Genomic DNA, 12,651 nt, shown 5'->3' on the forward strand with positions numbered 1-12,651 from the left:
GGCGGCGGCGGCTCCGCCCGCGGTGCTCCACGCGCGGCCCCCACGGAAACAGCGCCCGCGCTCCGCAGGGCCGCCATGGAGGACGAGGCGGCGTGGATGGACAGGGCCTTCGGCATGGTCAGCGCGGGCGGGGAGCCGGGCCGGCCGTGCGGCGGGGAGGGGCCGTCCCGCGTCCCCGCGCTAACGCTGCCCCGCGCCGTGTCCGCCCGCAGGCCCGGGAAGCGCTGGAAGCCGGGGAGGTGCCCGTCGGCTGCCTGCTGGTGTACGACGGCGCGGCGATAGGGAAGGGCAGGAACGAGGTGAACGAGACCAAGAACGTGAGTGGGGAGGGGGCGAGGGGGGAGAGGCGGCGGGGCCGTTCCGTTCTCACTCGTCGGGGAATCGCTCCATCCCCTTCCGGCTCCGCGCCTCCGTGCAAAGCCAGTCGTTACGTTGTTACTTCTAAAAATGGCCGCCTTTGAAGTTCAGACCTGCTGCTTGCAATTGTAGCCCTAATGTTAGGGTCTCATTCATTCTGAGAAGGACATTAAACTCAACGGGCATCTTGGAAGATCTCTATAAGTAGATCTGATCACAGGATCTGTCTGCAGTTTATATTCAGTGCATCTAACATCAGAGTGTAATTAAAAAAGGTGAAAATTAATCTTTTGAGTTAGTTGATCATTGAATCACCAAGGTTGGAAAAGACCTACAAGATCATCCAGTCCAGCCGTTCACCTATCACCAATAGCTCCCACTAAACCATGTCCCTTAGCACAACATCCAAACGTTCCTTGAACACCCCCAGGGTCAGTGACTCCACCACCTCCCTGGGCAGCCCATTCCAGTGCCTGACCACTCTTTCAGAGAAGTAGTATTTCCTAATGTCCAGCCTGAACCTCCCTTGGCACAGTTTGAAGCCATTGCCTCTAGTCCTGTCACTAATTACACGAGAGAAGAGGCTGACCCCCCAGCTCACCACAACCTCCCTTCAGGAAGTTATAGCGAGCAACAAGGTCTCCCCTGAGCCTCTTCTTCTCCAGGATGAACATTCCCAGCTCCTTCAGACTCTTCCCATAAGGCCTGTGCTCCAGCTGGGAATGTTCAGCCTGGAGAAAGGAAGGCTGTGAGGTGACCTGACAGCAGCCTTTCAGTATCTAAAGGGGAGCTACAGAAGAAGAGGACAGACACTTCAGTAGGGTCTGTGGAGACAGAACAATGGGAAACGGCTTCAAGCTCAAAGAAGGTAGGTAGATTTAAGATAGATGGAAGGAAAAAATGTTCTACAGTGAGGCAGGTGAGGCCCTGGAACACATTGCCTAGAGAGGTACTGTATTCCCCATTCCTGGAGACTTTCAAGGCGAGGCTGGATCAGGCCCTGGGCAACTTGATCCAGCTGTGATGTTCCCGTTCATTGCAGGGAAGCTGGACTACGTGACCTTCAGAGGTGCCTTCTAACTCTAAGGATTCTATGATTCTAAGTTCAAAAATGTACCTGTTGTGGGACATACATAATGAATTAAAATAGTTTTGATAGAACTCAAGAGTGTAATTGGCAAATAAGACGGTTATTTTTGGTAAGTCAGTGTAAAAACATCATGGGCAAGCAGACACTTCTTGGGGGAACTGTGCCAGAGATATCAATGCTGTGTACAAACCATGTGTTAATAGATGGGCAGAATGTAAGTGTCGAGGCTGGTATCAAAATCATAATCAGCATAAAAGTATTAGGGAAGGTTTCAGCCTTTTTTCATATGAACGTCAGGGTTGCCTGAAGGTGTGTATGTAAATCCAAGTAGCTTGATTTCAAAAATTCTTTCTGCATTTTGGAAACCATAAGCTGCTAATATCACTGAAAGGCAGGCCTTTTCTGTGCTTCTGTTCAGCTTATGTTTCAACTCTTTTGAGGCTTAATTTCATACTTGCACCATAGTGATTAGAAAAGCTGAATACTTAGCGCTTTCAAATTTCTGATCATACAGTTGTTTGTTCCATATAGTCTAAAAGAAAATGTGAGCTTGAAAGAGCCATTTACTGGGAAATGTGAGTGTTTTCAGTTTTCTCCTGGCATTATTTAGCAACAAACCTGGAAAGAAAACAAAATCTCTCTTGTGACAGTTCCAGCAGACATAGATTTGTCAAGCTCCACTTTAGATCTCATCTCACCTCATATTGCAGGGCTTCTCCAGACCATCCTTCCTTAGGTGGCTAGAAAAGATCTGATTTCCAGTTAAAACTTTATGATCTGTTTATATAACTGTTCTCGTGCCAGTGTAGAATTATAGAATCCTTAGAGTTGGAAGGCACCTCTGAAGGTCACGTAGTCCAGCTCCCCTGCAATGAACAGGGACATCACAACTGGATCCAGTTGCCCAGACCCTGATCCAGCCTTGCTTTGAAAGTCTCCAGGCCATCCAGCACCTCTCTGGGCAGTCTATTCCAGTGCCTCACCACCCTCACTATAAAAGACTTCTTCCTTATATCCAACCTAAATCTACCCTCTTTAAGCTTGAAACATTGTTTTTTGTTTTACACAGCTTGGATGTATTTGAAGTAGTATCCCCTTTGAGGTTTTTTTTTTCCCTTTTTTTTCCCCAAATCTCTCAGATGACTTTCTTTTTGCATTCATTCTCATTCTTCTCCTGTTCATCCATTTCAGCTTTGATTCCCCTTTTGTTAAATCAGTTAACCAGAACTGTGTTTCATTCCAGATGGACTTTCTGTTATGCCTCGATTGATAGCAGCAGTATTTCCCCCTCTCCCTGCAAATAAAATCTGTCTGTTTTCTCTGGAACTGCCTTTGTCTTTAATGCTATTTTGTTATATTTAGTGTTGTCTTTTCTTCCCACTGTCTCAGAGGCTATCCACTTCTTGAGTGATACTCTGATCATGTTTCTTTTGATGACATCTCTCACTGCATGTTGGTATATTGTGTAGGTATTTTTCCAATTAATGCTCAAGGAGCATGGCTGTGGCATTGTCATTTCAAAACAATTAGACACGTCTTTACTTGTATTCATTGGGCAATAGTGCAACAAATGTCTGTGTAAGACACTAGTTTTCAACAGCCTGGCAATAAGTTCACACTCTGGCGCCAGCACTGTGTTCTCCCACGTCTGCTTGCTTATTCACAGCCTTGCCACAGACCAACCTTAACATTTTCTTCCTTATAATACATGTGACCCTTCCCAACCTGAACTATTTTTTTAGTGTCTTTATTTCCATTGGTGATGTCATCATACACTTCCCACTGAAATGTTCTTTTGTTTAGGTCATTTGTTGATACATGCAGACATCTCATTTTTCTTAGCTTCTGTTAGGTCATTGTAGCACGTGTCTTCGCCCACAGCATCTTGCATGTACAGTATGTGATAATTTGAACTGAAACACCGTTCACGCTCTTAAATTACTGATGAAGACAGTCTAGAACTTTGAGCACTGGCCTCCTTTGTTCTCACTTGTTAGTTCTTGTCAGAGTTCTAGAAGGTAAGCTTGTCAGGGTAGTGATGTATCTTCATTTGTCTATAAAAACATTTAGCACTGCCTGGGGTACTCTTTTAATAACTGGTGATGTCAGCTTAGAACAATTCCTCCTGGGAATGCCGTTTGCCACTCTAAAAGTTTTCTTTTCCCCTTTCTACTTTTACTTGCTTTTGTTTTCTTGTCTTTACAATAACAAATTAAAAAACAGAGTTGGTGAATCAAAATGAAAATTGTCTTTTTTCATGTGTTATTTTACACAGAGCACATCATTAAAGTTGACTGTCTAGTCGTAGCTCAATTTAAAAGAAAATCTTAAGACAGATGTATAAGGTCAGGTATTTTTTCCCCAATATCTTGTCCTTAAGAATGACTGTTATCACAGAATTGTAGGGGTTGGAAGGGACCTCTGGAGATCACGGAGTCCAACTCCCTGCCAAAGCAGCTCCCTAGCCCAGGTTGCACAGGTAGGCGTCCAGGTGGGTCTGGAATGTCTCCAGAGAAGGAGACTCCACCACCTCTCTGTGCAGCTGTGCCACTGCTCCGTCACTGCACTGGGAAGAAGTTCCCACACACACTTGTGAGGAGCTTCCTATGCTTTGGTTTGTGGCCATTTCCCCTCTGGCCTTGTCCCTTGGCCTCCAGCTCCTTAGATATTTATAGACGTAGATCAGATCCTCTCTGAGTCTTCTTTTCTCAAGGCTGAACAGACCCAGGTTTCTCAGCTTCTCCTCATCAGAGAGGCGTTCCACGCCCTTTATCATCTTTGTGGCCTTCCGCTGGACTCTTTCCAGGAGATCCCTGTCTTTTTTTGTACTGGGGAGCCCAGAACTGGACACAATACTCCAAGTTATAAGATGCTTAACAGAGAAACTCAAGAACCAAGAAAAGACAAGTGGAACCCTATCCTTTGCATGTCCTTTCCTCTTCTGGAAGTGAATAGCTTTGGAACTTCCAGAGCCCAAGACTGTGTCTGAATCATTGCTGCTGATAGCTGTCTATGTGCATATCCGCCACAGATTTGTCTAATCCTTTTCTGAACTCTTTTATGTCGTTGGCTTCCATAGCATCCTGTCGCAGCGAGTTCCACAATTTAATTACTTGCTTGGTGAAAGAGTACTTCCTCCTGTTTGCTTGAAATCTGCTGCCCGCTAATTTCATTGGGTGCCCACTTGTTAGGAGAAATAGTAAATCAAAATTTACTGTTTGTTTTTCCACATTTTTCATGACTTTTTAGAACCCTCTACCATAGTTTTCTTTACTTGGAAAAAAATAATGTCTGTGACTGCTGAGTTAACAGTGTAATTAGTATCTGTATGGAGGCTGGGCTGTAACTTGCTTACATTTGCAGTTTGTGCTCAGGATGTGACATATGTGGCAATGTGGCAATTTATGTATTTTCCCAATTTTAGGGGGACAAAATTAGAATAGCCTCAACTTAGATGCATGTGTTACAGTGGCTGTAATAGTTCTGAGGGATCAGTATGCAGGAGGGAATTGTGTTGGATGTCTCCATAAGGTGTGTGCACAGAGACATCAGCTGATATGCTCGTTTGTTCAGCAAGGGAACCTTCATGGCAGCATTTCACTAGTAGCTCTGGAGGAGTCACGTATACATATTGCTTCAGATCCACGGTTTTATTCTGAGTAGGTTCATTACGATGGCAGTCCAGATCACAGGTGCACTCATGGAATCAGTCTCTTGTCTGCTGACCAAGCTTTGGATTGTGTTTGAGAGATGGCAAACTCTTCCTTTCACATTGAGATGCACTTCTGGAGCAAACCTACCTCACTCCAGCTGTCGATGGACATGCTCCACACAACTAAACTGGAACTAATCCAGCGTGAAGTCCCCTGCATTGGTGTCAAGTCCTCAGCACTGTTTTGCTCTGCAGATACACTCCTGTTGCACTGCACTATTTGCTAATGTGGGCACAGCCAGTATAGATCTCTAGGAGTTTTAACACATTTTAAAACAATATTAAGCCTATCGCAAATTGATAGATGCGTGAGTCCTTTGCCATATAGTGTACAGCACCTTACAGTTATCCCCACTGACCTTTACAAGGCTAAAACATTAATGTAAATTCGTGTATTGAGAGGAAGTTAAGATCACACAAAGACATATTTAGCGGAGGTAGAAGTATACTTTGGATTGCTGAAGTCTTAGTCTAATTCATGGGTCAAAAACTTTCATTTTCCAAAGGAGATTAAGAAGAATACAGACAACCTTAATTCAGATAGGTACCAGGCTCTGTAAGTGGAGAGTCTACACTAGTGCTGTGTGATATTTTTGTTGTGAGATTTGATTGGCAAAGTACACTGCTGCCTAAATGCTGGGAGTCTTACTGTACATGTCTGTTTTACTGAGCAGCATTAAACCTCATGCAGACTGAAAATATGCAGGCCAAGCAATTTCAGAAGTACACAGAAGTAATTCACAGTATATTAATTCTGTGCAGACACAGAAAAATCCTCAGAGAAGGAAGGGTACCAGCTAGGAGCAGTTTCTTACTGTTGCTAGAGAAATCAACCTGGCAGGCAGTCTTGGTCTTTGGAAGCAAGCTGTGGGCTAGGTGAATTGTTGTAGTGGGGTTTGCATCTCCCTTGGTAAGTGCAAGTAGGACTTTCTTGACTTGATTTATACTATGGTGGCATGACAGAGAGCTGCCTAAAAACAGGTAGAATTAAAAAAAAACAGTTTGAGCTTGTAGATCTTGTGTGTGCTGGGTTGAATATTTCTTCTACAGCTTGGGCTGCATTTGAAACAAGCAGAGTGATGTACTCAAGTTAGACATGTCAGGAAAGCGTTGTTTTACATATTTCACAGAAGTGAAATTAATTGCACTGTTTATAAATCAGATCATTAGATTAGATCATAAATTAGACCATTATATCTTTGACTTGAATGAAGATTGATTTTATGACTTTGTATTCTATTTCTGTTGCTTCTGAACAAATGAGATGCTTAAAGCTGTATATCTATACAGATTTTAAGAAAATGTTTATTTTTATCTCCTAGGCTACTCGACATGCAGAAATGGTGGCAATTGATCAGGTCCTTGAGTGGTGCCAGCAGCACAAGAAAGATCATGAGGAAGTGTTTTCACACTCGGTATTGTATGTAACTGTAGAGCCTTGTATCATGTGTGCAGCTGCCTTGCGCTTGATGAGTATCCTTTTCTGATATTCATGCTGGGAAACTGTAAGTACAAGTGTTAGTCATTTCGTAGTGAGCCCACAGAGAAGGGCTTGACACTGTCAGGCAAAGCCAACAGGGGTATCATGCTCCTTTTAGTGTATGGTAAATAACAAGAGTTTCAAGAGTGAAAGAGGAATGGTGCAACTGTGACAATGATTTATCTTAAGGATATAAAAATACATGTTAGAAATATCTGTTAGTACATAGGTCGATCTCAGTTCAGTGTTGGGTTTTGAACAGCATAACATGGCCTTATATGTTTTGGGGTACATGCTGCTCTTCTGAGAAACACTGGATGTACATCGTCAGCTGTGCATTATTCAGAGGTAAATTTTGGTTTTAGGAGGGAGGAATTACAGTGCAAACGAATTTAGTTTGAAAATGTACATTTTAGTAAAATGTAATGAGTACTTTAGTCAGACTGCTTTGCTTCCTGCTTGTGTTTCACTTAATACCTTAACTCGTTCACATAAATTCCACGAGTTGTGTACGGCTGTCGGAATGAGCGGTTTGGAGGTTGTGGCTCAGTTTTAAGCATCTCGTCTGATGATATTGTAGACACAGGAGAACCATTTGAAGTAAGCTATAAAATGTTTTCCTTTGCTTTCAGCTAATATACTGTGCCTGGCCTGGTTACTATGCTTTGAGAATGTTATGGATCAGTTTAAGGGGACCCAGATGGAAGATGAGCAGATGTCAAGTACACTTGACTTAACAAGAAAACAAAAAGTAAGGCCTTAGAGAAAACTGAGGCAAAGCCTGATAACAGTCATAAATTATTTTAAAAGATCTATTAGAGAGGAAAGGAAAGAATTATACTCATGGTATGAGGTAAGGAATAAATATATCTAAAAGATGTGCACTACTTGGAGCAGTAACTGTATTCTACAGGGGGAGAGGAGGAAAAAATTGTTTTAAGCTGCAAAATGTGCAAATACATAACAGAGATTGACTTAACAGCGATTTACTATAGGTTACTGTTTTTCAGCTGAGCCACTGGAAGTGTCTGTAGGACGTATTTGTGTTCTCAGTCTATACATATATGAGGTGAAATCCATTACCTTAGATCTACTTTATACAGTTCAAATCTCAAGATAAATATGGACTGCAAAAGTAGCAGAGGATTTAGTTTAGGTACAAAGAAGCGTTTCTGAACAGTAAGGTTACTAAAGCATTGGAACAGTGGAGAGAAAGAGGCATCTTCCTCATTTAAGAAAGGTTGGACAAGTATTCAACAGAGGTACAGTATCCATAGTTCTAGATAGTTTGTGGCATTATAGTTATATACCTAAATGCCTATACATACATAGAGCTTAATGATGGCCTTACATTTAATGTTATAAACAATTACAGATTATCCTGTGTTATACCTGCATATGGACTAGAGTCCTTAGAGATTTTTTTCCCACACTTAACATTTATGATTTAGTGAATGTAAAAAGTAATAATATTCAGCATTGTAAATAAACACTAAAGGCTCCAGGCTCAGAAGGAATTGCAGTCAGTGGACAGTACTTGTTGTCAGTCTACTGTTAACGTATTAAGCATCCTTCTGTCAGGCTACCGACTGAATTAATATGTAGGGGTCCAAACTGCAAGTGTTAATTTGCTGACACTGGCATGTGATAGTTAATTTTTCTGTATGTTCAGAGTAACAAAAGGAGAAAATTCTTGAAACTTTTAAGTTTCTAGGGAAATTACATTCTCTTCTGAGCCTCAACATGGTATTTTTAAATTGTATCAGGTTTTCAACCTGGAAAGGAAATTTTGTGACCCTCAAGTTGTTTAAGTACATGTTAAATTAGCGAATAGACAGTACAGTTGTCTACAATTATTCCACACTTAAGGCATTATTGTTAGCATGGACTGTGTTATTCTCAGATTCTCACTGTTCTAATTTGAACAGTGCATTGCTGGCTATCGTGCCAAGGACGCGGTGGAGATGTTAAAAGCTTTCTACAGACAAGAAAATCCCAATGGTAAGTTCCACATTAAGGGATCCGTTTTGATCCCACAGTGTAACTTAAGACAATGCTGGCACTCATGTTTTGCAATTCTCTTCTGATGTTTTTTCTCTGTTTCTGTTGCTTTTTTGCAGCACCGAAATCAAAAGTACGGAAAAAGGACAATCGTAAGTAGTCCTACGGTGACACGAGTGAGAGGTTTACAGAAACATGATATCTGAAGTTTTCTTCGGTATCTTTCTTTCTCATAATGTATAGTCAAATAAAACTATATTAAATATGTTCTGTAAAGTGTCTTTATTAGTAAGATGCTGCCTTTTCCTGCATCTCTATGTATGCCCGTGATGTCCTGTTATTATATGTTACCAAACAGAAGAATAAGTGACTGTTCATGAGTGAGAGGAAAATTCATGGTCCAGGTTGTGTTGTTTTCAGCCAGATGGATCCATTACAACAATGCCATTCTGCACAGCACATTCTGGAGAGTTTTCTTTCCTTCTGCCTGGAGAAGCATCTTGCTTTTCAATAACAAATGTTTGCTCAGGCAAGTGAGTAAATCTCTTGGAAGATAACATTTGTAAGACCTTCACAGTTCTTGTGAGTAGGTTCAGTCAAAGGACATATAAAGCACAGGACGGTCCTTGAAGATTTGAGATAAGACCATTGTAGCAGTTCTTCTTTTGAACAGTCCCTCTATCATATACTAGGTTTTCAAACACGTTCTAGAAGTCATATAGACTACATCGAGACAGAAACATGCAAAATTGCATGTCTGAATTTGTATATGCTATTGCTAATGAGCTTAAGCAAGCACAGCTTTTCAGAAAGCAGTGTTTTCATACAAAGTTGCAGAAGAAATGCTTTATTGTTAAGAATCTGTTGAGAAGCTGGAGTCATTCCCAGCTACTAAGTTGTAGTAACTGAAATGGGCAGGTACATATGAAAACGAGAACATGAAATTGTTAACAGTACGAATAAACTATCTTTGAGATACCGTATCTTTTCCTAGTGCTGGTTGCTTTTATCATTTCCATGTACTTTGCTTGGCCGTGCAGTAATTTATAATCCAGAAGAGGGCCTTGCAGTTCCACTAATGAATTAATACAAGCCCAGAACAATCTTGATTGTATTGCTCTTAGTGGTTACTTATCTTAAGCATGAAACTGCGGCTTAAAGAGTTGATATTTAGCAATTTGAGAAATATCTTACCCTTTTTCTTTTTTTAAATGTGAAACAGTGGTTAGAATTCTGTAACTACGGAAATGGAATACAATTAAACCTTCTGGTATTTCAAACAAATACGTTCAGAAGTGTGGTTTTTGTGTGTGTGGTTATTTTTTCTTAAAGAGCATTAAAATTACTACTTTGACACCATTGCCCCTAATAGCTTAGAATTTATATTTTGTGTTCTTAGTGGCCATTTAAAAGTGATATGGGAAAGAAGCATTTTAGTGTAAGAGCTAATATTTCAGAGTTTGGAAACACTATCCTTTTAACTTAAATCCTTTAATTTACATCAGTGACCTGTCCTCCAGACCCAGCGATCATTACTTAGCAGTGCTCAGTACACAGCTCTCATGTACTTCCATAAGCAAAAGAAGTCATGACTTCAATTAGAGAGTCCTTTAGCTTCAGGGCTGCAAGGGCTCATGAAAAAGGCAGCTTATACTGGAAGAGCTATTTAGGAAAAGTCTATTTATAATGATTGCAGTGACTTTCTTGCAAATAAATAGTCACACCTGTGGTTATGGTGTCGCATTGGTAATACCAGCTAGCTCTACATCTGTGCAGACACATATTAAATTCTCATACCAGGCCGTAACACATTTATATTAGAAAAGTCCAAAGTTCAAATCAGAGGAAGACTTGAGACTTCGAACTTGTCACAGACATCAGTGACAGTAAGAACTGGAGCCTATATTTTGGGCCATAACCTAAGTCTCTTAGCACCCATTCTGCTGAGCAGTGAAGAAAGCTTCCCTTCCCCATCACATTGTTGCATAGTGTGACAGTAGGAACCACATAAATGAGCATTAAGATCACAGGTAAGAAGAGAAAACCTTAAAGAGCTGCATCTAATTCTGCAGTCTTTACAAGTGGAATACTTTCAGTGGGAATTGGGGGTGACCTGTCACTTGAAAGCAGTTTAAGTCCTCACAGCTGAGGGAGACTGAAGGTGTTTTAAAAAGTAAAGTTTCTGTCAAGAGTTATCAAGGATAATAATTTGCATTTTAGATAGGAGACAAGATGTTGCAAGCTAAAACTTGACGTATTACAGCAAGGTAATAAAAGGTGCCTCTGTTTACCATTTGCAGTAGTATTGGAAGACACATCTGGATGCTTCCTTAAGTATAATAACTAGCTGAGGGAACAGACTGCTAAAAAATTATGCTTCATGGCCATTCTCCTTAAAAACCTGCTACCTAGAGCAAGAATGAACGTGGATGCACAGAAACAAGTTGCATTCAAAGAGTAGTCATTCAGTGGAACCTCAGTGTGTCACTCCCTTACCACCACCTCCTTTGTTGGAATGCTTTTTTAAGGAGAAGGAGACAGTTGATTATGAGTCCGGAAACACAGGCTTGGTTTATAACTGTTGCTACCACGTAAGATCTTGCAGCAAACCGCCCAGAGGCATCCCAGGAACCAATAGCAGCCATGCTGATGCACATCCTGAAGGACTTGCTGGGGGCCTGGACCTAAGGCTTTGGCTCTAGCCCTGAAAAACTGTCACATGCAACGACCTTCCTTGTCGCTGCCGCCTGGAAAGCTCTGAGCAGCGGCCTAGAAATGACGGCATTCATTTTCACTTCTTCATTTTACTTATTTATATCAACTGTTGTCTGTTGCTTCAAGAACACCAGTAAATATATCCAGCTGGTTTATTTAAAGAAGCATAAATGCTTCACCTCACATTTTTTCCCTTGCTACCTGATAAATAACTTAGGTAGGCTTCAGCATTACATTTACCTTGGACTGCATTGTTGCCAGTTCATCAAAGACGTGCCCAATTTTATTTCAGCGTTTGGTTTGCTTGTCAATAGTCTGACATCAAAATATATTGACCCAGCTAGGAGGGCAAGGAAGCAAAGCAACACGGCTTTGTCTCTGCTAAACCAATTACAATTGACAATCCAAGGCTATAATAAATATGTCTTGTGACTCGCACACGAGAAGAGAGGCTGATTTTAAATTATAGCTTTGGGTTTTGAAATGCTCACTGATCCATTCCATTCCCATTAAGAGCGCCTTCCGCTCTGTAAAATTAAGTGATATCTTTACGTGACAGTTTAATTTAATTAATTTATTTTTCAATATGTGCTTTTATGGAGTTTCTCCATTAAGTGTTTGAAATGTCTGTAGGTCCTGTGCATTAATGTAAATGTGCTGTGGCCCATAATTACGTTTGGCAGGCTCAGGGCACTGATAAAAAGATTGTATTTTTAAAAACTGAAATCTTCAAACTTCTCTGGTGCTTGGCAGGAAATCTATTCCTGTGTTTTGTTTGGAGAAAGACCGGGGAGCCTGCAGCCAACAGCTCCAGCGTAGGCAGAAACTGTTACGTTTTAGAAGAAAATACATTTGACACTAAATGAGAGAGAGGAAGACAATTAGTGCCAGAGTACTAGAAGCAGCTGTTTATTTGTTTTGCCTCGCGGCTGCCAATAGATACCCTTATCATGGAAGCGCATCTCAGAATGGGGTGTTTTCTACAGTAACTTCACAAAACACAGAGCTCCATCTTTGTAAGGGGCTGCCCCAAAGAGAGTTTATCTTCCTTTTTCACAATAGCTCTGTGATAGCCAAGAATGCTGGATTCTCCCATTTCCTTCTCCTCCTCCCTCCCTTCTAAAAATGAACTTTTCAGGGATATAAAGAACTCAGAGAAGTTTGAAGGAGAGCAGATGGCCAGCAGTGATCCAAGAGGATGTAAAACTTCAGTTAGGTAGTCGCTTGGCAGTCAAGAGCGAGCGAGCCTGTGATGTTTCCATAGTGATGTTTTACATGGTGCCTTACTTTGTTTTC

The 12,651-nt window shown here is 41.3% G+C and overlaps 1 protein-coding gene across 1 annotated transcript; it reads left to right on the forward strand.

The window, feature by feature from the left end:
* Window position 1: 1 nt before the first annotated feature.
* Window positions 2-8,916, forward strand: ADAT2 (adenosine deaminase tRNA specific 2). Its single transcript, XM_065733003.1, has 6 exons — window positions 2-117; window positions 213-317; window positions 6,482-6,632; window positions 7,133-7,239; window positions 8,568-8,640; window positions 8,760-8,916. Exons 1-6 carry the CDS (start codon window positions 76-78, stop codon window positions 8,798-8,800), a joined length of 519 nt encoding a protein of 172 aa, XP_065589075.1. The 5' UTR covers window positions 2-75; the 3' UTR covers window positions 8,801-8,916.
* The last annotated feature ends 3,735 nt before the right edge of the window (window positions 8,917-12,651 follow it).

Source organism: Cyrtonyx montezumae, unplaced genomic scaffold, assembly GCF_038088225.1.
Source record: "Cyrtonyx montezumae isolate F1298 unplaced genomic scaffold, pur_monq_1.0 scaffold_0, whole genome shotgun sequence".
Lineage (NCBI taxonomy): Eukaryota > Metazoa > Chordata > Aves > Galliformes > Odontophoridae > Cyrtonyx > Cyrtonyx montezumae.